We start from the raw sequence: 24,862 nt of genomic DNA, 5'->3' as shown, positions 1-24,862 counted from the left end.
AGCAATTAGGAGAACAGAAGGTGGCTCAAAGTTTGCTACTTCAGGAGGCTGAGACTTGTAGTACTGAACTAATGCTGATCAGCTAGTGTAGCCAAGACTGAGATGTTTTTATCATTGTGTCATCCAGCTATGAATGCATCTCTTTGGAAACACCACTCTGCTGGCATGTTTTCTGTCAAAAGTTGCTGGTTCATTGAGAGTGAAACATTTCATGAAAGCTTATCTCAGCGAGCCTTATAATGGAATACAGATAACTTTTGATAGTTCTCTGCTAGGCGGGTCAGCTGCCAGTTTTCCATTCAGTCAGATCTACTCCTGTATGGTGGCCTCTTCCTTGTCTTAGGGATCCAGGAAATACAAGGACCTCCTGGGATTCAGGGCTCCACTGCTCTAGAAGAAATCGTTGCTTTTTGGAAATGCTGTGGATCTTTGTTTCCCAAATGATGTTGTTACTGGAATGTCTATTTCCTAGGAAATGTTTTAACAGCTTTCATTCTAGATTGGGACAAATTAAGATTTCAAAGTGGTGAGATTTCTCAGAAAATGTAAATTCTGACCTGTGACCCATTCTAACCACGAGCAACTTCTAAGTATTTGTGGTAAGCTCCGGCTGTAAAATCCTAGAATAGGTGGAGTCTAAGAGCCTGAAGGCTTATCCACAGGGCACATAGAGCTCACTTGGAGGAAGCAGTTGCAACACAGAGCATGTCTGCAGAGCTGTGTGCAACCTTGTGAGCCAGTGCGGAGCAAATTAGCACACCAATATGATGCAGCACACTTGTGCAGAGAAGCTACACTGAGTTGCGGAAACAGTGAAATGGTATCGGTAACCTTTCAAGCTGTGGTGTGTGCATTCTCCTGCTCAGCAATAGTACAATTAAGAACTACATTGTGAAAAGGATCTAGTTTTCTTTCAGCAACTTTGTACTATTTTAACCATGAAAGTATAACTTACAAAGACTAAGCTTGTACTACCAAGCATATTTGATGTGCTTTTTTTATCAACTTATGCAAAATTTATTTTAAATAATTCCTTAAAATTATTTGGATAATCAGGTCATTCCCAAACTTACTTAGAAAAGGGGATTCCTCTTTTCTTTGTAGCTACACTGCAGAATTGTTGCTATTGCTTCTGTGCAGTTGGGGGTTGGCAGTATGAGTCATCAGAGGTCTATGGCATTGATTTTCCCACACAGAATAACTTCTTTTTTCCAACTGTAGTACCCATATGCCAAGATAACCACTTCTTCTTGTGTGCAACTTAGCAACAGTAAAGTATATCCTTTGAACTACATTGTTTCCCTTTTTTATTCTTTGCATGAAACCCTAGCATCTTTGTGGGGCTATTGTTTTATTATTGTCAGTGTCAGTTTTATTATTGTCTGCATCTTCTCCCTTTGGACAGCTGTGAGTTTACATTTCTTTCCCTATACCAACTAGATGGTAAACTAGTTACCTGTAAAGGCATGGCAGTCTAGACATCTAAGGGAGGTTGGCTATCTCTTAAGATTTGATGTTAGTTCTTTACGGAGGACATAGCAGAGAGAAGTACTACTTCAGTGACATGGCTCTCTCCTCTGTTTATCTAGTTGTTCAGTCCTCTAAGGTATGGTTACAGGCAAATTAGTCATTACGGGTATCATTGCATGACAATATCATTCAAGGAAAGAAGGAATAAAAGTTTGAGGACTATTCACTCTGTATCAGCAACTCTAGGTCATGGCTCTTTTAGGAGAAACTTGTCAATCCCTAAGCACGTACTATTAATCAGCTCATCTATACTTTGATTAGGAATCCTTTTACAATGTACAGAATAAATTGCTTAAAAGCCAGTCAAGAAGTAAAGGCTGAAGGTTAGTGGAAATTAAAAAGAATTTCTAAACAGGAAACTTAGCAGTTCTGAAAATATTGAAAACACCTTGGAATTTAAATTTGATAATGCTTTGAAAACCAGTGAAGGACACAAGGCATTGAGCAAATTTAGGGTGTTTCAAATGCTGGCTGATAGCGAGTCAGATACATTGTAGCAGGATTCGTTTCTCCTTCTTTTCTTTTTCTTTTTTCTTAACTAATGATCATGCAAAAATCCCAATAGCTTTAGTGGAAAAACTCAAAACTATTCCCATGCTTTTCATCTGGTTCACAATTATTTATTTAACTATCATTCTTCTTTGGAAACCAACATTTACTACAAATGACAGTAATATATGGAATTTTAGCCTGAAAAACAAAGATTTGTAAAAAATAAATAATTGAAATCAACCAGACAAAAATATTTATTTTGTTCTGGTTTGGGTTTTGACTAAAGAAAAATGCATATCTTGAAAGGTGTGCACTGTAAGCAGTCCTGCTGGATGTAATAGTAACTCGGATTGCTAAGTTAAGCATGTCTGTAAAGCCTGTAGGATCAAATAGTTGTAGTATGTTGCTATTGTAAAAGACTGTGAAAGGCAGGTAAACAAAATGGGGCTGCATAGTTAAACTAGGAATTTAAGAAAAATTGATCATATTGAGCAATCACGTTTATGTATGACTGCTTTGGATGTTTTTTGTTATCCATATTGCAAAATATCATCCACCTTCAAACATGCTTAATACAGGTTGTCCGGACTTTTGCAAAATACTGGCTCGTGCAGAGAGTACACATAAAAAAAACATTTTATAGCATCCAGCTGCCTCAACTGGTTAGAAACAAGGAAACAAGCAGAAAAAAATGTGCCGCTCGCTCAGGTTTCGACAAAGCAAACGGCCTTTAAGGAAGCGGTGCCTCCTCTCGGGCGTCCCCAGGAGAGGGACCCGCTCCCCGCCTGGAGAAGACCCTACCGCCCCTCAGGCCCCGATACCAGGGACTGGGCCTCGCTGTACGGCCTCGAGAGACCCCCAAACCACCGGCCACGGGAAGCAAAATCGGAGGGGAAAGACGGGGGTGTGCGGGGAAAGCGATTTCCTCGCTCGGGACGGGGACGGGGACGGGGACGGGGACGGGACGGGGCTTGCCGGGCAGGCGCGGGGTCCTGCTGCCCTCTGCTGGCTGCCGCCCCGCCCCGGCCTCGCCCCGGGAGGGCTAAGGGTCCCTCAGACCCCTCAGCCCCTCGATGGGGTCCGGCAGAGCCGCTGAGCCTCTGCAAAGGGTCTCTTTGGCCTCGGTGAGATGGATTTCGAGACGGGCAAAGCCCACCTTGCGCTGCACGGGACGCGCTAGAGCTGCTGCGTCTACCTGAAGATGGTGCTAAGCAAATCGACACTGGGTTCTTTCCGGGTTTTTGTGCTGGTTCGGAGCAGCAGGGCAGTTTTGAAACAATTATCCCAGTCTTCCTCACCTATCGCATTCAGTTTTGGTGCTTGCAGAGGGGGTCCCTTTTGGAGGAACCAAACACATAAGCTCTTTTCTGGACAGACACCAAAGGGACACCAGCGCCTGATGGGGGAGGTAGGGGTCCAGACCAATTCTGTACGAATTTTAATCATTGCAAAGTCTGAAGTACCCTCCCCAAACTACACATAGTGTAGACATAGGAGCCTGCTTACTTCTTTGATCTGAGACATTCCTGTTGTGCTAGTGAACACAGCCAATCTGAAAAATGCCATGAAGAAGAAAAAATGCCTAGCACTAAAGCATCTTGCAAACACATGAAGTAGGGACTCTCCCTGCTTGCGCAGAGCCCGTGCAGGGAAGGAAAGCAAGGATGGGATAGGTACTGCTTTATGCGTACTGACATACAAGTCACTTACTTCAGTTTGGATCTTTGGCAGGTGTGCTGGGTGACTCTGTTGCACCTATGCACTGGTAGACAGTACCTACAAAGAGTGTCATATAGCTTATACGTGATATACTAGACATCAGCAGAACATCACCCCCCCCACCCCTTTAATTGATGCACACTTTCTCAATCATAAGGCATAGCATACACATGTTTATGCTACTTGTCAAACTGATGGCAGCATTTCACACTGCTGCATTCTGCAGTATAGGCACTTCCCAAGTCAAAACACATGAATCAGTACTCTTGTTTGCACTATCACTTATACGATGTTTGCTTATCCAAAGTTTTTTTTTTTTCCTGCAAATATATTGTTAAGACTCAGGTTTGAAGTGAAATTTTGTTCTTATTTTTCCCAGCAGTATATAAACACCTCTATTTCAGTAGAGTTGCTCTTGATTTGTGCTGTAACTGAGAACATCAAATGTCTCAAGTCATTTCATGAATTATTAGCCTGTAGGTGTAGCTATTCTGGGAATCATCCCCAACTCTATAGCTTTTCTATGTCATTTCTGAAGATAATCCAAAGGTGAGTTTGCATGTTAGGTAGCTTTATATGCACTGGCATGGATCCCCCAAATAATACAGCTGTGGTAGCAATGTATTGGCTGCTATCAAGGAACCTGAGAAAATACAGAGGTATTAATTCAGAAGAAAAAATTAGCTCATACAGAACTCCCTGGAGTTCCCTGGAGGGACAAATCCTGGAGGTTTATCCCCATTTATTCCATGTCTTTTTGTGGTAGAGATATTGGAAACCATAGAAAAACCTAGGATCTCTCAGGATTAATTGACCCTGGAGTCCTACTTCAGTTGAAGGTCAGGGCAGAGGGTCTAGGAACTGTTGGGCATTTCATGCATGACTCAGTCTGGCAGAGCTTCCAGGTTTCCCTGTCCCAGGCAGGAGCCCTGCAACCTGTCAGGCCACCAGCCCTGGAGAATTCAGCTGGGGGTACCACCCCTCTGCCTCTGGAGCCTTTGCTGCTGCTGCTGCTGCTACTGCACAGCATTTCAGTTTTGACAAGCTGGTGTTTTCAAAAGAAATAATGCTTAGTCAAAAAATGGCTGGCCAGTTTAAGTGATGTATTTGGTATGCTTTTTCTGTAGAAAGGGAAACAGTAAATCAGCCAGTCTGGATTAAAAACTTGATATTCCCAACAAGTTTCAAACAGAATTTGTAGGGGGGAAAAAAAAGAGAACAATATGCTGTGCTGTTTCTCTTCTTTCCTGTATAAGTAAGAGCAAAGGGACTGTGAGAGCATTGCAAAGATACTCTGAGGGGGTTTACATGTGTGTAAGCCCATGGATGGAAGGAAGCTGAAGATAATGAATCAATAAATAGCATTTTCTGTAATTGTTCTTCTGTCCATAGCTATTGTATCTGTGCTGGCCAAGCTCCCAAAGACAAAACGCGGCATCGCAGTTACTGCTGAAGTGGACACATACTTGGTGTCGCTTTCCCCCAGTAGCATGTGGAAGAGATTAGATAAGTGAGGTGGCTCCTGCTGTGGGGAGTTATTCACGCTTCGGAGCACTTGAAAGGTATGCTGCTTCTCACACATCGGTGTGAGCGCTGCCAGAAAGGGTCTAGGAAAGCTGCTTTATCAAAAAGCTATACACATCACCACAGCCGCACGTCTGATTTAAAGTCAAAATCAGTCTTCCGCTTCGGTTTATGCTGCGGCTATAGGTAGCCTCAGAGAAGACGGCAGCTGCCGATCGTGGTTATCTTTGATGTAGGTTCCTGACGATCAAAGTGAGAACCAAGAAATCCAAACTACCGGTAACTTTTTCCAGCCGCGTGAAATTTTCTTTATTGGAAACTGCGTCGCGCGTGTACTTTATTCCTGTTGTTTTTGGGTCGTTATTATTTTTTTTTCCAGGCGAAATAAAACCACTCAGAATGCAAGCCAACCTTTTGAGACCTGTACATATCCCTGCCGGGCGCCTTGGGATAACGCTTACCGCGAAGAAATGCCGGCGGCCCCCGCGGGAGAGCCGGAGCCCGGCGGGCAGCGGGAGCCGCGGGGCAGCCCCCTTCTCCGCCCCGGGCAGCCGGGAGGGGCTGGAGGAGCGAAGGAGTTAAAGGGAGGCGCTTGGGAAATCTGATGCTAACGAAGCCCCAGGAATGTTGCACATTTCCATTCCCCTCCAGCTTTCGGAGGAGGTCAGTCCCCGCTGCGGGCAGCCGCTCCGAGGAGCCCAGCCCCGAGGCCGCACTTGCTCCGGGCGCTGTCCCGCACCTTCCCGCAGGTTACGCCGGGAGACGCCGGGGAGGGACGAGACGGGACGGAACGGGACGGGAAGGGCGGGGGGCGCTGGGTGGGTGGTGTAAAAAGTTTTCCCTGGATGAGGGATGCGCCGGCGGGACCTGCAAAACGGAGGGGGAGCGGGGGGGGGGGGGTCCGCGGCTCTGAGCGCCCCGGGCTCGGGCGGAGGGAGCGGCGGGCTCGGGCCGCCCCGCAGAGGGGGCAGCTCCCCTGACCCGCCGCGGCCTCTCTTCTCTTGCAGGCGCGGCCGGAGATGCCGGGGAGACGGCTGTGGTGGGCGCGCTGCTGGCTCGGCGTCTGCCTCTCGCTGCTGGGCGCGGGGGGCGGCAGCGCCGAGCCCTGCCGCGGTCCCCCCTGCGGCGGCGGCGGCGGAGGAGAGGCGCCCCCGCCGCCCTGCCGCGGGGCCCGCTGCGGCGGCAGGGCCGGCCGCCCGGCGCGCTCCTTCCTCCACACCGCCACGCCGCTGCGGCCGCCGCAGGGCAAGGCGCCGCCCGTCGCCCCTCACGCCGCCCCGCCGCCCCGCCCGCCGGCCGGCAGCGCCCCGCACCCCGCCGCCAGGGGGGGCGCGCCGGAGGCCTGCCCCGGCGGAGGCTGCGCCGCCAACGGCACCCGCCGCGACTGCCAGGGCCTGGAGTGCCGCCTGCCGCCCCGCCTGCGCCCGCGGCCTCGCGGCCCGGGCTGCGCCGCCGCCGCCGAGGGCTGCCCCGAGCCCGCCCTGCTGCGCGCCGCCGAGAGAGCCGCCCAGTTCGCGGGGGACGACTTCGCCTACGCCGGCCCCGAGCTGGGCGGCGGCGCCCTGGGGGTGCAGCTCACCTGCGACGTCAAGCCAGGTGCGGGGCGCCCTGAGGGGGCCGGGAGGGCGGGACGGGCCCCCCGGGACGGCGGGCGCCGAGGGCTGCGGCACCGGGGCTCTACCGGGCCGCGGCGGCTCAGCGTGGCTCGCCGAGAGCCGCAGTGGCAGGGGTGCTGGATCTCCTCATGTCTGTGGCAGGAGCCCACTGAGCCGAGGGGCTTGAGCAGCTCTGGGAGCCCGGCCAGAACTCCTTGTTTTGGGAGAATTAGGAGGCAAATCTGGCAGTAGTCTTCGTGACGCGGGGGGGAGGTGCTGCCCTGGCTCCCCTCTTCTCCTCTTCATCTCCCCTCCACACGCCCATGTGCACATAGAAGACCCACAGCAGACGAAACACGGCGAGAACGTTTTTAGTGCTATTTTAAAACAAGTGTAAGACCTCTGTCTGCCTCTCTCTTCACAGCCTGGTATTTCTGGGATTTTCAGTTCATAGCAACATTGTACAAGGCTTCAGTGGGGTGTACGTTCCACACCCAGGATGAACGGGGTGGTGCCATTGGTAAGAAACTTGCTGCTGCTGACAAATTGTCTCGCTGTGATAGCCAGTGAAAAAAGAAAAATTGCAGAGCTCCTCTTACTGCACATTATTCAGAGCACTTGTGTGTCAGTTGATGAAGGCACAGCTCTGGTCAGTGCAGTATCCCTGTAGGAAGCCAGGTATGTCCACGGTTAGGCTCACAGGTCAGCAGAAGGTGTTATGTAATTGCCTGGGATATGTGGATTTATCCATATGAAAAGCACCAGCAGATCTTTAATGACTACAAAACAGTTTGGGTTCTGGTTTCTTGCCTTATCTGAAAGATATAAAATGTACGAGGAAGGGTGATTTATTTTATTCCCCATTGATGTTATAAGCTAATGGAAAGCATGAAGAAGGTAATTTAAACTTCGTCACATCTGTGTGGGTAATCCGAGGGCTGTGGCTGCTTCAGATAGCAGAGCGCATGCCAAGCCTCATTGCCAACCTCTGCTTAGTGAAGTGACATCTCCTCCAAAGCAGACTCCAGCACTTAGTGGGGATTCCCATCCCAGGGCTGAGATTTAACGCCCCTGTGCCTAGTGCAGTGACACTGTGTACCCTCATCTTGCCTGATACTGCTTTCAGATGTCTTACAGAGAACCTCTGTATGCTCTGTGACCAAAGGTGAACAGAAAACAGAGAAGTCAGTATGGTTAGCTTCCATTTTCTCTGCTTCTGGGCATACTCTTTGTACTGTCATCATAACTGCCGTGCCTCCCTTTTGCAGAAGGACCGAGGATACTTGTGTTTTCTTTGTCCTTACCAAAATCCATCTCTATATAGTACAAGCCCTGGCAAATAATAAGGGCATTCTGCATGTACAGAAAAGACTAATACTTCTTGGATGATGCTGAAAGCAGACATGCTGTATCTCCGTGAAGGTCTTACAAAGAGCATCCAGCTCAGCATGACCTCTTTCTCCAAACATCCTCTTATTCTTTTGCCATCTTTAGAGGACCCAGATCAGTCTGTGCTGCCCAGTCTCCAGTACCATCAGCACTTCCAGCTAACATGGTGAGTTACATGCACTCCTTATCTCCTAGGCCTTAGGGTTAGGTCCTCTGTCCTCTCTGACATGGGTCAGAGGAAAACAGAATAAGGGAAATTAAAGCAAAAGGGTTGGAGAGTGAAGATGTTGGGGATTTTGGAGACTCGACGCAGAGTTCACTGTACTCTAAATTTTATGCTCTTTGCAGGCCTGATGCTGGGTAAAGTCTTGGAGGAACAGAAGTGTGGTTAGAAGTTTCCCTTAACAAAATCCTTGAATGCATCAAGAATGGATTATAGCTTATGGCCAGTGGCAGTCATGGATTTGTGCATTCATATTCCTGTGGCAGAGAGAAGCATCCTATATGTTGGAGGAAAAGCAGTGTACAGTGCTGCCCACTAAACTGCATAATCTCATGGAATGCGCTGTCAGCATGGAAGCACACAGTGAGCAAATGTGATAACACGTGAGCTTCTATGTACAAGAGAGAGTTTTCAGACGAGGACGACTGCACCCTCAGAAGTTCTTCCCTCTGACTGTTTTTGCCTTGTGGCCAGCAAGTGACACTGGTTGGCACTAGCCCACATCCAGGCCCACTGCAGCAATCGTGGCTGCCGTTGGTGTGGATGAGACCTGCTGTAGACATACTTCCATCCAGACTGGACAAAGGACATATATATATATGTTTTGCCCAAAGACTGGACCCTTCACAAGGCAGCTTTCTCTCCTAGGAGCTGAAGAATAGCATACTGGATTCATTGACATCTAGCAGAAATTCCATGTTCTTGGCATTGGGAACAAAAAAATAAGCCATGTTGACAGTCTTTGGTTTCCTTCAAGTCAGTGTACAGGCAAGAATCTGGTATTCTGCTCTGCCTACAACCTCTAACATTCTCTGCATTTGTCTGAGACCTTTTGAACACAGGTCAGTGGGTTTCCTGCATTAGTGCAGAGAATACCTTGTTCAATTCTATCCCCATTTGCAGTTGGAGTGGTGGGTCTTGGAAATGAGCATGGTTCTGCATAGCAATTCCAGCATGGCTTGTCTACTAGAGCAAACAGAACAACAAAAATGTGATAATCAGGCATCTAATTAGGGGAAATGCATTTACGGTTGTCTGGGTAGAGCTGCTACTTGAACAGCATGCAATGAACAGCACAGGGCAAATGCAGGTAAGGATCATGAAAAGCATACTGCAGTTCTAGTCTTCTAAAGAGTCCTGCTAGGGAAGACTGAGAGCTCACTCAAAAGCTGTGCCCAGTCTGTATGGTAGAGAGGGTGGCTTTTCTGCCACGAAATTTTGTGGATAAATCTCAATATGCAAGTCTAGGAGGAGTCTGTCTTATAGATGTGCAGTACAGATGTAACTTCATGGAGAAGAACCAGATTCAGGAAGAACTGCCCGTGGTGGTCAGTAGCGTGTGGGGACCAGCAAGAGTCCCTCTGAAGGAAATCTAGGGACCTCTTGAGTGTGGAAGTGAATATGCTGCAGAAAGGCCTAGCTGAACTCTAGGAGTCTCTGGGGTTAGTCAGAGTGCACAGAGTTGCCTCCAGTACTCAGAGTGGCTGCCGAGTGTTCCCAGTCCTCTTTGCAGTGTCTTGTGAGATAAGGCTGCTCCATGTGCTCAGCATGTGACTTAAGTGAGCAGGAGGCAAAGAAAATACTGCAGTATTTTTCCTTTGCACAGTACATTTTTTGCACGACTGTCAGGTGATGTCTATACATTTTACGGACAGCACAGGTCTATGGCTGCAGCCCAGGCAATTGTATGTTTAGCCTCCAGGAACTTGTCACGCAGTCGGAAGGAAGACAAGTTTATGACAGATTATCTGCCACCTCTACATCCTCACCCATCCTCCTAATTCTTCCTCAATTAATCACCCCAAAAGAGGAGGTTTCTCTGGCAGCCATGTGCAGAGAATTAATCTTGGGGATTTCTAGTGCTTTTAGATCAAGGATAAAGGTACGGTTAGTACCTGGTGGAAGAAAGAAACAGAAGGCTGCCTGGCCCTTCAGTTTCACATCTAAGGTGCTATAGCTGAAAGCAGAGGAAACCATCTATTCAAGAAGAAACAGGTCAGTGACTGTTCCTGTTTTTCTCTTGTTTTTAGGGCAGCATTTCTGTCTGGTTACCATTTCAGCACATCATTCTAAGGCCAGCCGCGTGGGGTGTTTCTTTGCCATTGCTCTCTCCTCAGACAGTAGGGGAGCTGGAATACACTGCTTAGGTGACCCTAAGGCCGTTTTTCTGCCTATATTAATTCACCATCCACAGGTGGAGACCTGGTGGCCCACAGCATCCTATGACTACCAGCTCTGTGACAGTGCATGAGTAGATTTGCAATGATTCTTCAGTCACTAAGAGAGACCTTCCCTCCACTTTACGTGGTGGAGAAGGCTGTGTTTTGGTGAGCAGAATAATCTTTGTTCAACCTGTTGTGTAGCCCCATTCATGTGAGGTGCAGTCTACTTGAATGCTTGCTGAAGACCATGCCTGATATCAGCCCTCCAAGATACAGGCCAGTATCACGGGCTATAGCTGATTCCTGCACTGTGTCTGTGTTTTGCAAACTCAGGCTCATCTGCCTGAGGCAGGTGACTCTTACTCTCCACCAGCTTCTTGCCAGAACCAGCACAGCCCTTCTTGGGGATCACACAAATATCTTCATCATCTTTTCAGCCAGTATCACCAGCACCACAGCTACTATCTGGAAAGCTCCTGCCAACTGCACCTGCACCACCGCTTCTGTTGGCCAGGTGAAGATGCTGGAGTGCAGGCTTGTGCTCCCTTTTCAAGTCAGATAAGCCCATTCCTCCACAAGATTGTCACTGCTATTTCTCAGCAGCACCGTGACTACACCTTACTTCAGATGAAAGACTGGCATCCCAAAAGAAGGAATGCACAGGACCTGTTTTTGTTGTCTTATTTTGTATTCCTCTGTGTTTCTCTCCTCACTCTTTAATTGCCATTAAATCCTTCAATTTTCCTATCAGACCCATCTTTCTGTTGTTTTCTTTTGGGCAGATTTCTCTACAGCTGCAAACACCTGCATTTGGGCAAAATGATGTGCAGCTGCCATATCTCATACCCACCAAACCTGGTGAACAAGGTTGTAGGCTCTCATGCTGTTGCTATCTGTGCACTGAGCAGTGCCTGCAGCCCACTGCTCTCATCTCCTGTGGTTACCGGGAATGACTGGCACCGTCGGGTGACCCTGTGCTTCCCGTCCCAAGCAAGATCTCGCCTTCCCTTCCTCGCAGTAGGATGACTGCCTACTTTTAGCCTCTGCCCCTTGTGCAGTGGCAGATTGTGCTGGAGGGCACCTTGTCCATGCAGCATGCCCTCAGGATGATGTGTCCTTTCCAGGCATACTAGGGAAATGTAGCAGAGGTTCGTATGTGGTATTATGTTTGAACCATGGATTGATCCTGGAAGCATGGAGCAGATGTCTGCAAAACAGCCCTTGCCATGGCTGTGTGTGGCGTGCATGTGCAAGGAAACTAATATTGCATCTGTGGTCATGGGAACATATGTGTGTTGCTAGTGGGTGTACCTGTTTGATGCTTGTCTGGGCAATGTGGAAAGGTACTTAAGTGGGATTGCTGGCATCTACTAATGTGCAAACATCACTTGCAGTGGAATTGTCATAATTTTAGACATCTGCGATAGAGACATCCCCATCTGGCAGGTTCACCATGCCTTACTTTTATATAGTTAATGGAGAGAAACAAGGCCATATTTAGGGCACTCTGCATCTGAGTTATTTTAGACTTCTACTTCAGAATTCTTTTGGCGAACAAGGTATCCCTTCTGCTTAATTGGATGTAGTTTATTTTCAGTAGAGTCTTCTCTTTTGTGCAAGAGCTTTATTACGCCCTCTGTTGCTCTGGCATTGTGAATTGTCTGTGCAATGAAGGGCCTCTTGTATTGTAAGTATAAGTTTAGTCATAGTACTGCAGAATGGATAAAAATGAGAGAAAAAACCCGTCACAAAGGATTTTTTAGGCCTCATATTCTCACCAGCTGAGCTTTAGACCGCCAAAAGGAGCAAAGCTAAATTGACTGACTGGAATGTAGCTGTTGTTACAAAGTTCTGGAAGGCCGTTTAGGGCAGAGATAATAGAAAGCTGGTCCATCATGTGAGTAAGCTTCACTGCGATAAGTACTTAAAATTAAAGCCATTGTTACTGCCATCAAGTCAGACAGTTACTGGTTGAAGACAATGCTCCTTAAGTATGTGCTTAAAAATAAGCTCTACTTTATGTCTCTTACTGAATCAGGGCTTTAGTTAACCTTTCTTTGCTCTAATAGTTTTGCTTGTGTGTGTAAGAAAAGTCCAGATTCCTGGGACAGGAAGAGCCCAGTAACCCTGTCTTAGAAGAGTCTGTATTCTCCCCATCTATAAATTTGTGACGGCTGGAATAATTCAAAATGTTATTGTTATTTGTCCCTGAATCTCAGCCACTGAGAACTGGAGGAAAAGTGCTTTTGGAAAAAAGTGGGTTGGTAATATATCCTTGACTATATGATTCACTCCCTCTTACAGTTCCCCAGAGGCAGTTCCCTAGGCTGACTTTTAAGTGGTGCAGTTGGACTTTTCCTCATCTCTGTGAAGGTTATTTCTTTTTTCCTTTTTCACTGAGAAAGAGGGTCAAAAGGCCTAGAAAGGGGAATTTTAATGCTGTTACTTTCATTACTATTTGTTCCTTACAAACCTGGATTTGTTAATGTTTCAAGCTTAAAGTCAAGATCATCTCTTTCTGAAGTTCTTGATAAAGGCAGACATGTATGCAGCTCATTCAACAGTAAATGCGATGGCTGTTAGTACTATGTAGCAGTTTCCTAGGGGAATGCATTTAGATTTTAGGTTTTCTGGTATTATAAGAGTATTATGCTCGTTATTTACTACATTTATATTATTTTTATTGATAACTGTATTGCAGTACTAGCATGGAGGCCTGTTCTCACATGTGATCCCAGCATGTAATAAATCATATTAATGCAGGACAAGAGGATGAAGTCCTCAGAAAACATATAGGGACATCTACCAAGAAACAGTTAAGTAACAGTAGTCAACATGGTAGCCAAAGCCTCAATATGCCAGGTTTCATCAGCTGTTTTTCTAGGTGCATATGCTTTATTTGGCCAGGTAAGAGTTGCCCTTTTCCTCACAGACTTTCTGTTTTGAAGACATAACTCTTTGTGATACATGGCATGGTCCTTTTGCACTGTGTTGTCACTTGTACAGCCAAAATACTTGGCAAAGACCTGTGCTCTTCTGCCTGTATTCTCTGTTGTAAGCCAGGCTTCCAAGAGCAAAAGTTTTGTGAAAAGAAATTTGTTCATGTCGTTCCAGCCTCAAGCACAAATGGAGCCCATGTAGATTGATGAAAAATCTTGATAGGCAATCACAGTGTGCTTGTAACTGTCTTGTTGCCCAGCATCTGTCAAACCTATGGGCTGATTTCAGGTAAATTTGAGAACAGGCAGAGGTATTAAAAGTAGGCAACGTTGTATAAACTTTGTAAGAGATGATTAAAGAGAGAAGAGAGTAGAATATGAGCATTTGAAAGTTTGCCTCTAGCTGTTAATCCTTTCAGCTGGTAGGACAAAAGCAGCTTGGTTGTTGCTCTGTATTCTGAAGAAGAAAAGTAGCGAAGGTACTGCTACTCCAGTCAAATGGAAGACAAATCCACAGAGAATCAGATGACATTGGTTCTCCTCTTCACAGGACTACTTGTTTGTGTTAGATGGAGATCTGGGGGTATAATTTACCAGATATTTCAAAATCTGGAATTTCCAACTTGGATGGGGAGTGTGGCCTTTCTTGGATCCTGGTCTTTAGTTTCTCCAATCCAGTACCCTCAAACTACCTTAATATTTAAGTGAATACTGAAAAATAAAAATTAATGTGTGCCTTATGCCGTGAATAAAAGGAACTGAACAGCAAAATATTTTAGGAATCGTAAACAGGAACTGGCTATGGTCTTTATCATTCCCTCATCCTTGATGTTTTGCACCTAAAAGAAGAAAATTCAGTGCTCCCTAAGAACAGGTGAGTGACTGTATTGGATTCAGGATTGTCTCTCAGGCAGTGTCCAGCAGCGGATACTGTGGAAAGCATGGCGTGATATTTGCCTAGATCATTTTCCCAGCTCCGACAGTTTGTTGCTCAGATTCCTTAACCTGATTGATGTCTGTGTATCTTTTAGCTCCAGACTGATTTTATTTTATATATTGGGCCAGCAACTTTCTGGACCTGGTTGAACTTTTAACATGTATTGAAACTGCTGCCTTCATTTAATGTCCCCTAATTCTTGTATTGGAAGAAAGAGTGAAGAATCTTTCCATATCCACTTGCTTTAGGACACCTGTAATATAGCACAGTCGTTTGGTTTCTTCTTTTTTTTCCCAAGCCTGCTAGTCCTACTTACTTTCTCATATTGTAGCAGTAGTGTACTTTAGATTTTCCTTGCTGCCCTTTTGTGAACTTTTCAAGTTCTTCTGTGCCCTTTTTTTTTTTGAGATGGGGAACAAGGACTGCATGCTGTATTAAAGATGCTCTATTGATTGATATAATGTCATAATGATACATTCTCTTCTGTTATGTATTCCTCTTCTAATTAGTCCTAGCATTTTATTTGCCTTTTTGACCTCTGTTGGGCGCTAAACTGATGATTATATGGCTCTGTAACCCAACATCTATATCTAGAAATATTACCTCAAGATTGTTTCCAAGTGGTAATAATAATCTACAACATTTGATATAAAAAACTTAGAGGGTTTTTTTTTTTTTAGTGGGTGCCTCATTTCACCTTTATCTCCTTTGAGTTTATTTTTGTCATTTTATTGCTGCTACTCAGTATCATAGACTCCTTTTGCAGCTCTTGCAATTGACCCTTACTTTTACTACCCTTAATAGCTTAGTATTCTCAGCAAGTTTTATCATCTCATTTTATTGCCTCTACAGTGAAAATTGACCGCTTACTCTTTACTCTTATATTTGAACACGTACATAGGAATGATTAATCTGTTATTGAACCCCAGTGATGATTAATTTATGCCCTGAAGCATGGGGCTTGATTACAACTTTTTTAATGTCTACAACTATAAATGTTGTTGCTTATGAAATGGAAGACCTTGTGATCCCATGAAGGGTCTACAAAGATAGTAAAGGAGCTGGCCTTATAATCAAGACTTGAATTTAGTAAGACTTTTCATTAACTTATTAAAATTTGAATGCCTTTGAAGAGATAATACAGCAAGCTGGAAAATTACTTTTCTTGGACAATAATCAATCGTTTGTATTTCAGGAGAAAATGAAGTTCCATCTGAAGATGCCCTAATACTACAGCTGTACCTTGCAAAAGGGCATGAGAAGTTTACTGAAATGCTAAAAAGCCAACAGCAGATAATTGTCGATTTGCAGCAAAAACTTGCTGAACAGCAGCACGTATTGGTTAGCCAGCAACGGGAGATTCTTGAACAGCAAAGAAAAATGTATGAACAAATGGATCTGATCAAAGTCCAGTATGGCATGCTTTTTGATACGGTGAAACAAATGTCATTTCAGAGTTTGCAAGAAGATATTCAAAATTATTTTGAAAGTCATCTTCAAGGACTTCAGAACCAGGTCAGAAATCATCTCCAGAAGTCATACTCTGTGCATAAAATAGAAGTGGATGCAAAAGTGATTAATGTTGGGGAGTCTTTGCTGGACTGTGGCCTTTGTGAAAGTGATGAATTTTGCAATTTTCAAAAGACACCTTCACAATGTGAAAAATGCACATTGTGTCCTGCTGGTTTTTTCCAAATGGCTGAGTGTTCTGCAAACTCTGATCGGATTTGCCAGGTGAAATATAATTCTGTATCTTTCAGTTATTGCTTATGAAGTATCGCATTGGACATACTGGGATAACATTCTGGAAATAACTACTTACTTAGAGAGCTAGAGAGATCCATTTGAAGCATGTGCTTTACCAAATGGGTCCATGGCACTTCCAAGTCTGCCTGAAGTTTTTTGTGGGTTTTCTCTTTACCGTTTACTGCTCTAAATGGGGCACTAGTTTGCACCTGCTGGGTGTGATGCTTTCCCAAACCTGACAGCTGGCATGACTTTGATTCTTTTCATGATAGTAGGAAAAGACATCCTAAAACATGTATACTTATGCATGCTAAATTTGTTTCTTTAATCCCAGTCCACTCTACTGGAACTTCTAGATATCTCTAAAAAGCAGAGGAAAGCTTTACTAAGCAAAACTAGAGGTCAGATATTTGTTTCTAAGTTTGGAAACAAAAGTTGTCAGTTAAAACAAATGTAAAAACTAGTTCCAGCTTAAACATAACATACAAACATATAAAAATATAGAACATGGATGCTTTTATTATTAAATACATTTTATTATAAAATATATTTTGTTATTCAATACAAAAACAGCATGTAAGGAAAATAGATGGTTCTTTGGTCACTTTCTCTCGTTTAGAAGTCCTAAGGTATATGGGGAACTTGATACTTAAAGCAGTGTCTTGTTTGCCAAATGTTGCCCTCAATTTTTAACATGAGCCTGAATGTCTGGTGACCTAAGCCCAAGATACTGGGAAGAGAACCTGAAAGAGTCTGTCTGCTTCCTTCTCTGCTAGTCTCAGTTTTCTTTAATGCTAGCATTTAAATGCAAATGTAGCCTGTTATTCTTTCCCCTCTGCCTGCTGTAGGGTGAAAGGAGGGCTTATTGACAGGAAATACTACTTTATCGTTTACCTTTCTTGTGTGTGTTTCAGTTAGAGCCTTCCTCCCAGACTAAATGTCTTTAAGAGCCTTTCCTAACACTGTCTCAATTGTTGCAATGTCCTTAAGACCAATCAAGTGATGCAAAGCTCTTGGGGATGTGGTACTGTCTTACAGATCATGCATCCAAGTGTTAGTTGTACAGCCAATCCATTTAGCTCATCTGCACACTACTAGCTTTCTGTGGACACCACGCAGTCTTTTTGGATACCTTGTTAAAACAGGTGACAGATCCAAAACAAGTTGTCTTGCTCCAACATGCTTATGAGATCAGCCCCCTCTCCATCCCCACGTATGCCTTTTACTGGCAGATGGGTGTCACAGGGCCTGAAGAAGTGCCTGTTTCAAATTTAAGTTGTTGCGTTAAAGTGTTTCAATATGATTCTTGTGATTTACAGGACAGAGATGAGTGCACTGAATCTCCAAGCATTTGTGGTGAGAGGATAAAATGCCTGAATACTCCGGGTAAGTTATATTCTCTGATAATTAAAGAATGAAGATAATTAGATCTTCAGGAACAGACCAAAGAGATAGATAAGGACTCAGACCTGTATGTTTGTGAGTAATGACATCCTCAGCTTGCTGGAATCAAAGGAGCTGAAAAACATTCAGCTGTAAGTTGATAGCAGTTCTTGTGGACAATGGGCTATTTAGGGCATAATAACCACTAGGAGCATTTGATGGTCCCTTTTACCTTATTTTTGTGGGGTTTTATATGCTTTGGTTTTAATTTTCACTTATGACCTGACTTTCTTCTTGTTTATGCTGGTGCAAATGGGGTCAAAATCAAAGATATTATTCCTAATGGAGAAAAATAGTTGTCATTTTCCTTCTGCTGCACTGGGGTAGATATTTGATTTGATCTAATGAAGGTTCTTATAAGGCCTCACTCCATCATTCTTATTCTCCTTTAGCAACAATATTGTCAAATACTGAGGAACAATCAACAATTTCCATCATTTGCGGGGGCTTAGGGGAATTTTTCAGACATTCAAGAACAGATTTAACTAGAATTCTGCACTGCAGACTTTGCCTTCATTACTTCTCACGGCAGTCAGACACAAAAGAGCAAAATTAATAGACATACTGAGCAAATTATATCCAGGTACTAGGTTTTTTTCTACTTGTCTAATTTTTGGTCAGCCAAAAAAACTTGAACTCTGTGATCAAATAGAGCATTTCACCAGTCTTGACCTCTACGTAAGGGCTCCCAGCCAAATAACTGAGGGAGGGCTTCATTAGGTTTCATGTTTTTCCTTCTCTAGACTTCTTGTAAAAAGAGGGTGGCCTCTCTGAGGGGCAAGGGCTGTTTTCAGCTGATTGAGTGATTTTGTACTATTCCTGCCTTGCCACTGGTGGAGAAAAAAGTGGGAGAGGATTGGTCCTAGGAGAGGGTTAAAACAGGACATGGGCTCACTTATATTATCCTTACTTCCTCTGTGCAGGAACTGTGGTGCGTTGGATGGTATTACTACAAACACCACAGGAAACTGGAAGTGACTACAGGAAGAGAGCACTTACTTAGTGTTGCCTTATGTGGCAAATGCTGTAGAGGAGGTACCATCAGACTTACAAAAGAAGAGGCAAGACACTTTTAGACAGCCTTAGTGGTGGGCAGTTAGAGGCAAGATGGCTTAGGGCACAAAATTTGAGAGGGAGCACTGGAAAGGTGTAAGGCTTTGTGTCTTCTTTAGTAAGAGACTGGGTTTGATTGAGTTGGTGGTTTTGTGGAAGGAAGCCCACAGGGCCTCAGCCCTAGAAAAGGAGAGCCACCAATGTGGTAGTCATTTGGTGTTGCTCTAGTCTGTGGCTTGTAAGAGGGAAGGCGGTATGGAATTTATCCAGTGGGTTCTGCGGTGGGGGGGACCTAGACCAAGAGTGGGTCTATACAGCGGCTGGAGGAAAGTAAGTGAGGGCAAAATACTGCCAAGAAACAGGTGGGTAGTGGTGATGTGTCAGACCACAGAAAGGCAGTAGCAATGTATTTGAAAGGAAAGGCCTCTACCCTTGATTCCTCCTCTCCCAGTTTTAATGGTGGCTTGTAAAGATGTGAAAGCGAACTATTTCCCATCAACTAGATCAGGAATCAATGTCCGGTCAATGTCGTCCCCATCTGTCATGGAAGAGAGAGCGTTCTTTTTATTTTTTATTAGAGAGGACTACTTTCAGCCTGTCTGTTCATGGTAACTCATTATCTTATACAAGTGCAATTAACTTGTCAAAAGGGAGGCTGAATCTGAATGTCTGTTTTGGGTAATGTAGGGGAGATACGGATGTGATCTGACATATGAGTTCCAGATGTTGAATGTGGTTTCTTGAGCTGCACGCAAAGGTTGTTGCATCTGTAGCAACTCATGTTCACTGTACAGTGTGAAGGGAGGCTGAGCAAATAGCAATAAAGAAACATGCAACTAGGAGCCTCTTTTGCTTCACCCCTCCACTTTCCTCTACATCATACCTTCTTCCCCTGTTACTTTTTCTTGCTTTTATCTGGGATGAGAGTTGTTAGATTATTTCATTAAAGGCTAGTCATCAAGGAGCAATGACAGTTGGAGGTACCTAATCAGCAAAAATGGAGGCCAGTGCATTTTTTCCTTCTTAGACCATCATGGGAGGGTGGTCAGACTGTTGTCTTTGGTGTGAACCCACCAAGTGGAGTCAGCCAAAGGCACTCTCCCCAGAATGCCATGCAAGCTAAAGAAGACTTACTGTAGAACTTACTGTGGGATGCAGGGGGAACAAGAACCTAGACTGATAGCCCCGATTTGTAATTAGCCATGTTGATTTGTGATGATCCAAATTTGACATAGAGGGTTTAAAAAGAGATGGATTCTTATACTTAACCGGCTTGAATGTCACCTTTGCTTCAGGCAGTTAGGAGTACTTAACAGCAGAAAAATACATGCATGGCTTTCTCTAACTGTCTTGCAATTGCCTGGCCTCCACGAGTGGCAAGGGCTGGTGAATGTGCTGCAGAGAGACTCGATATCACAAAACCAGCTTGAGTACAGCTGGGCTGCTCACTGTTAAACCAGGTGCAGCCGTGCCCAGAGCAGGAGCCAGGAAAAGGTGGGAGAGGTTGTCAGGAAGTAAAGAGAAGTAGGAAGCAGTCACAGCATGCTGCTGTGCTGGCTTTCTGATGTTTGGCTGTCATTGACTTCTTCTGGGCAAAGGGTAGGATGCTGCTCTTGGCACTGTGTCCACAGTATAAAGCAGCCTGTGTGCTGCTTTGAAGTCACCTATTTGAAGTACATGCAGGGGGAACACCTGCTGCAGATCTAACCAATAAAAGACGAGACAGCAAATTGGTGAGAGTAGTCACCACATGTATTTGTAAAACTTGATATTTATAAAAGTCCTTAAATATATTTTAAAATATTTTAAAGAAGCAAATAGCATAAAAAGTATTTCTAGGCACTACTGCAGATCATCTTTGGTATGTGAACCAGCTGTATTTGTATACTCAATAGCAGTTCATCCAGTATTTCTCAGTGATGGGGGAGCCGTTGATATGAGAAGTAGAGCTGGTTAAGAAGTGTCATGTGCGCAATTACACCATGGTTAAAACTGTTTTCAAAAGGAAAGTTTGTCTGGGATTTTTTTTTTCTGTATTCCCTCTAGAATGTTCTTAGTTGAAAAAATGTGATGTTATTTATTTGGCTTTTGTTTCTTGAAAGAAAAAAAAAAAAAAAAAAAAAAAGGAAGAGTGCCAGAAACTTTCAGGGGAAACAAAGTGTTAAGTTTCTCTTGACTTTTTTCAAATGGAAAAATCTTTACTGTTCTGCAATGAGCTCCTTTGAGAAAATGATACCTGGTCTCAGAAAGAATGTTCTCACATCATAAATTGTATAGTCCTACATATCAATGTTAGTGGAGAATCATCGCTTAAGTGAATGAAACATAAATAGACGAGATATGAGGGTGAATATATGAAGCCTGTATAAATTAACACAGTGTCTGGTGTTCTCTGCTGAATAATGTAGTATAAGAAGTGAATTTTAGCCAATACTCTGACCTCCCTTGTGGGCCAGGTGCATGTATACTGCTCTGTCTTGCAGTTCACAGTACGCATGGCATGCCTTTTTGCCTGCATCAGCAGTCTGCATAGCCAGCTCCGCCCTGGGGTTAGCAATGGAGAAAAATGGCTTGTTGGGGTCCACGTCAAATGCATGTAGTCTCAGTCTCAGAGCAAATCCCAGCCCAAATATAGCAACTTTCCAGCTGAGGAATAAAGCAAATGTATGACACAGTATTTAGACAGTAAAAGATATTTAAGAAGAGCTATAAGAAAGATGATTATTGAGTTTTGATTATGGTGGTAAAAAAGCAGAAGCGAGTGCATTAGCGATTAAGCTTTGAGGCACAAACTGCAAGTGGTTATTCCTTAGGGTGCCTCAAATCCTGTGTGTTGATTTAGATCTTGAAGGCTCTGTGCACAAAGGTTTTGGGCACTGGTTGCTACAGCTGGAGGTGTTGGCAGCTGGCGGTGCTCTTGGAAAATTGCAATAGAAAATTACAGGCTGTTTTTAAAACCTGCTCTTTGGGTGTGCATTCTTTGATCCACTGAGGTCATGGTGTACCATTTAACAGCACAAAATTGCTTTATGTCAAATAAAGTAATTTCAAATGGCACCTCTAGATACTCTCTTTAGTGTTTGCAGCATTGTTTTATTTTAACTTTAGACTGTCACAACCACTGATGTCCTGTGTCTTAGGGCAGTGGTTTTCCACCTTTTAAATGTGTGGACTTCTGCATAATGATTTTAATGTTTACAATTTTGTTTTTCCTACTTGTCTCTTGCAGGTTCTTTAAAACTGTACACAGAATGCCTGGGATCCATGTCCTTTGCATTGAAAAGCACTGCTTTAGCAATCACAGCTATAGCAGTGCTACCCCATAACATGGCTGGGCAGACAGCGCACATTTCTTCTTGTATAGGGGAATTCTCCGTTAGTTGAGTATATCTTTGCTGCTCAGTGCACCAGTTAGTCACCATGCCTTTCACCTAGGGGAAGGGAGAGAGAGCCCTTCCAGCAATATCATTGTATCAGATCCATTACAGGGTTTGGTTAGAATTGCCTCTATGCAGCCCTGTCTTGCTCCTTTCCCACACTAAATCACTGGATTTGACTTCAACAAGGTGGGTTATCCCTAGTATTTCCTCTGTTTGATATCAAGGATCCTTTAATAGCACAAAATGATCTAACATCATAATTGTCTTCTGTCTTCTCTCTTACGATTAGATGTGTTATTGAAGATACTTGATATACGGAGCTATAGAGTTCTTAGATATATTGTTTTAAAGGTATGACAATAAATATTGTCTGTTTCCTGTAAACAGGTGGTTTCCGATGTCTTGGAATTGCTGAGAAAGATGCAGCTTTGGGACTGTGTGGAGACGAGTATTTCTTTAATAAGGAAATGCAGGAATGCCAGGCGTGTTTAAAATGTGAAGATGGAATGGTGGCCATGCCTTGTTCTACTGTCAGTGATACAGTTTGTTCAACAACCAGTGAAAACAAGCTCTCAGAATCTTGGGCTGCAAACATCATTCTACCCTCTGTAAAGTCTGGCATCTCTCAGGTCTACTCTGGCTTGAACTTGAAGATAAAGGGAAAGCTTCCCTGTGAAATCCTATCTGTTGAAGATAACAGCCTGGTATTCAGGCAGCATGGTCTGTTGTGGACTGACCTAAATTTTGCAGTAAAGCACAACTGCAGGAATTTTTTGCAACTTTCCTTAAAGCTAAATGGCAGTGAGGAAGGCTATGAACTGAGTGGTGTTCGCATTGAACAGCCAGAAGGAAAGTATTTCCAGAGCACTAGTTTAAGCAGTGCTGCTGAAGTGGAGCCCAGCCAAACTCTTTCTGTGTATTTGAGGAGCCCCAATCAATTCTGCAATCAAAGTAAAGACTTAAATATTTATGATCTTAATACCCCACTCAGTTTGTTTTGGTTGTCCCATGACACGGGTGCTGTGGCACTCAGTGCACAGATGTCAACAGCAATGCATTACCAAACCAACTATCGACCTACCTTTAAAATAATATCTGTTTCCGACCCTTACATGCTAAGTTTATCTCATGATGGCAGAGCTATAAAGTTCACTGAAACTGGTGTTGTCAAATTTGTGTTCCACCAAGCATTGTATTCCATGGGTCATACGTGCGTCCGGGAGGGCTTCTCCTTAATTTCTTATATCAATAGGAATGGTACCAACAGAGAATTAATGAATGTATTTAAATCTGGGGTAAACTACAGAGACACATCAATATCTGCTTCTGGGGCCACAAAAGTTGGTGCTGGAGATCTGATTAGCTTTGAGATACTTTCTCCTGCACAGTGTAATGTTCGGTATTTTGGAGATAGTTCTGGAATTAGTATCTTTAGCCTCATCTGGATCCCTTCAGCGGTTTCTAGTGCCATATCAGCCACAGTTTCTGTTACAGGTCTGCCTACTGGAGCTGTGAGAAACAAATTACTGGATTTCACCCAGGTCTCATCCAATGAGAAACAGATACAGCTGGTTTCTTCTGGACAGCTTGCTCAGAAGTATTTCATTTTTACTGAAAAGGGAGTTGCCAGCCTTGCATTTAATTTGAAGCTAATCCACTCATGCAATGTGCTCAAAATGACTCTCAATCAGTTGACCATGGATCACATGCAACCCACAGCGATTGCTCAGCAGATTGGAGGTCAGATGCCAGAGGGAAGCATATGGACCAGTGTGTCCCTCCGTGCATCTTTTGAAGTATATAATGGAACACTGATAGCAGTTTCTCTTGACTGTGTGCGTGGAAGGATCAATCAGATCACTCATGAACATGGAACTAGTATATCTATTTTATGGATTTCATCTTAACTTCTGTACAGTGAAGGTAGCACAGAACTGGGGTTTAAATTGCATTTGGATTCTACTCTGATTCTATACATATTTGACACCTTATACTGTGTCGACATGAGCAGATTGTCCCACTAAAATGCTCTCAATTTTTAGGAACATTTAAATATAATCTTAATTGAATGATCAGTATGTAAAGAAAAGAGAGCTTTCAGTGTTCCAAGATTTTACTTCTTTTAACATCTTCAGGCAGGGAAACTTTGAATTCCGGTCAAACTCTCTTATTTTTAATAAAGCAGCCTCTTAAAATGAGTTATTTCTGGACCACAAGAAATTGCAGGTGAGGGTAAATACATACCTTTTAGTACTGCAGCTGAAAGCAGCACAGCCAAATAATGGAAACCTGCTTTCAGTTTCTTCACTGCAGCAGGCTAATAGCAAGACTAAATGTACTTTGCGGCTAATTTGTCTACATCTTATAAAATGTTGTGCTTTCTATAAATGGAGAGAACATGCCTCAGACTAGAGGTTATACTATGGTAACACTGGAGTATACATGCCTAATCTTATAGAAATGGACATGGGTCAAAAATGGGACATTGTTTAATAACTGCTCTCAACAAAAACATTAGAACTAATGACTGTTCTAATTTCATTTGGAAATAATCTGCATTTAAGTAATTTGGGAAGGCTATTTCCCGTTTTTAGTTTTTGTCACTGAAAATTTGCAGGATGAGAAGGAAGGAATTCTATTCTAAAAAGTAAGAGTATATAGGAGAAAAGAAACGAGTATTAAAAGAATGTCTTGAAAATGAGACTTTTGGAAATTCAGCAAATTTTTATT

The 24,862-nt window shown here is 43.9% G+C and overlaps 1 protein-coding gene across 1 annotated transcript; it reads left to right on the top strand.

Annotated features, from left to right (window-relative positions):
• Window positions 1-5,923: 5,923 nt before the first annotated feature.
• LOC115339855 lies at window positions 5,924-24,656 on the top strand. Its single transcript, XM_030010408.1, has 5 exons — window positions 5,924-6,014; window positions 6,273-6,861; window positions 15,706-16,025; window positions 17,576-17,642; window positions 22,520-24,656. The coding sequence occupies exons 2-5, from the start codon at window positions 6,285-6,287 to the stop codon at window positions 24,037-24,039; spliced, it is 2,484 nt and encodes an 827-aa protein (XP_029866268.1). The 5' UTR covers window positions 5,924-6,014; window positions 6,273-6,284; the 3' UTR covers window positions 24,040-24,656.
• Window positions 24,657-24,862: the final 206 nt, after the last annotated feature.

Source organism: Aquila chrysaetos, chromosome 3 (genome assembly GCF_900496995.4).
Source record: "Aquila chrysaetos chrysaetos chromosome 3, bAquChr1.4, whole genome shotgun sequence".
Lineage (NCBI taxonomy): Eukaryota > Metazoa > Chordata > Aves > Accipitriformes > Accipitridae > Aquila > Aquila chrysaetos.
This window is presented reverse-complemented; position numbering and strand designations above follow the sequence as displayed.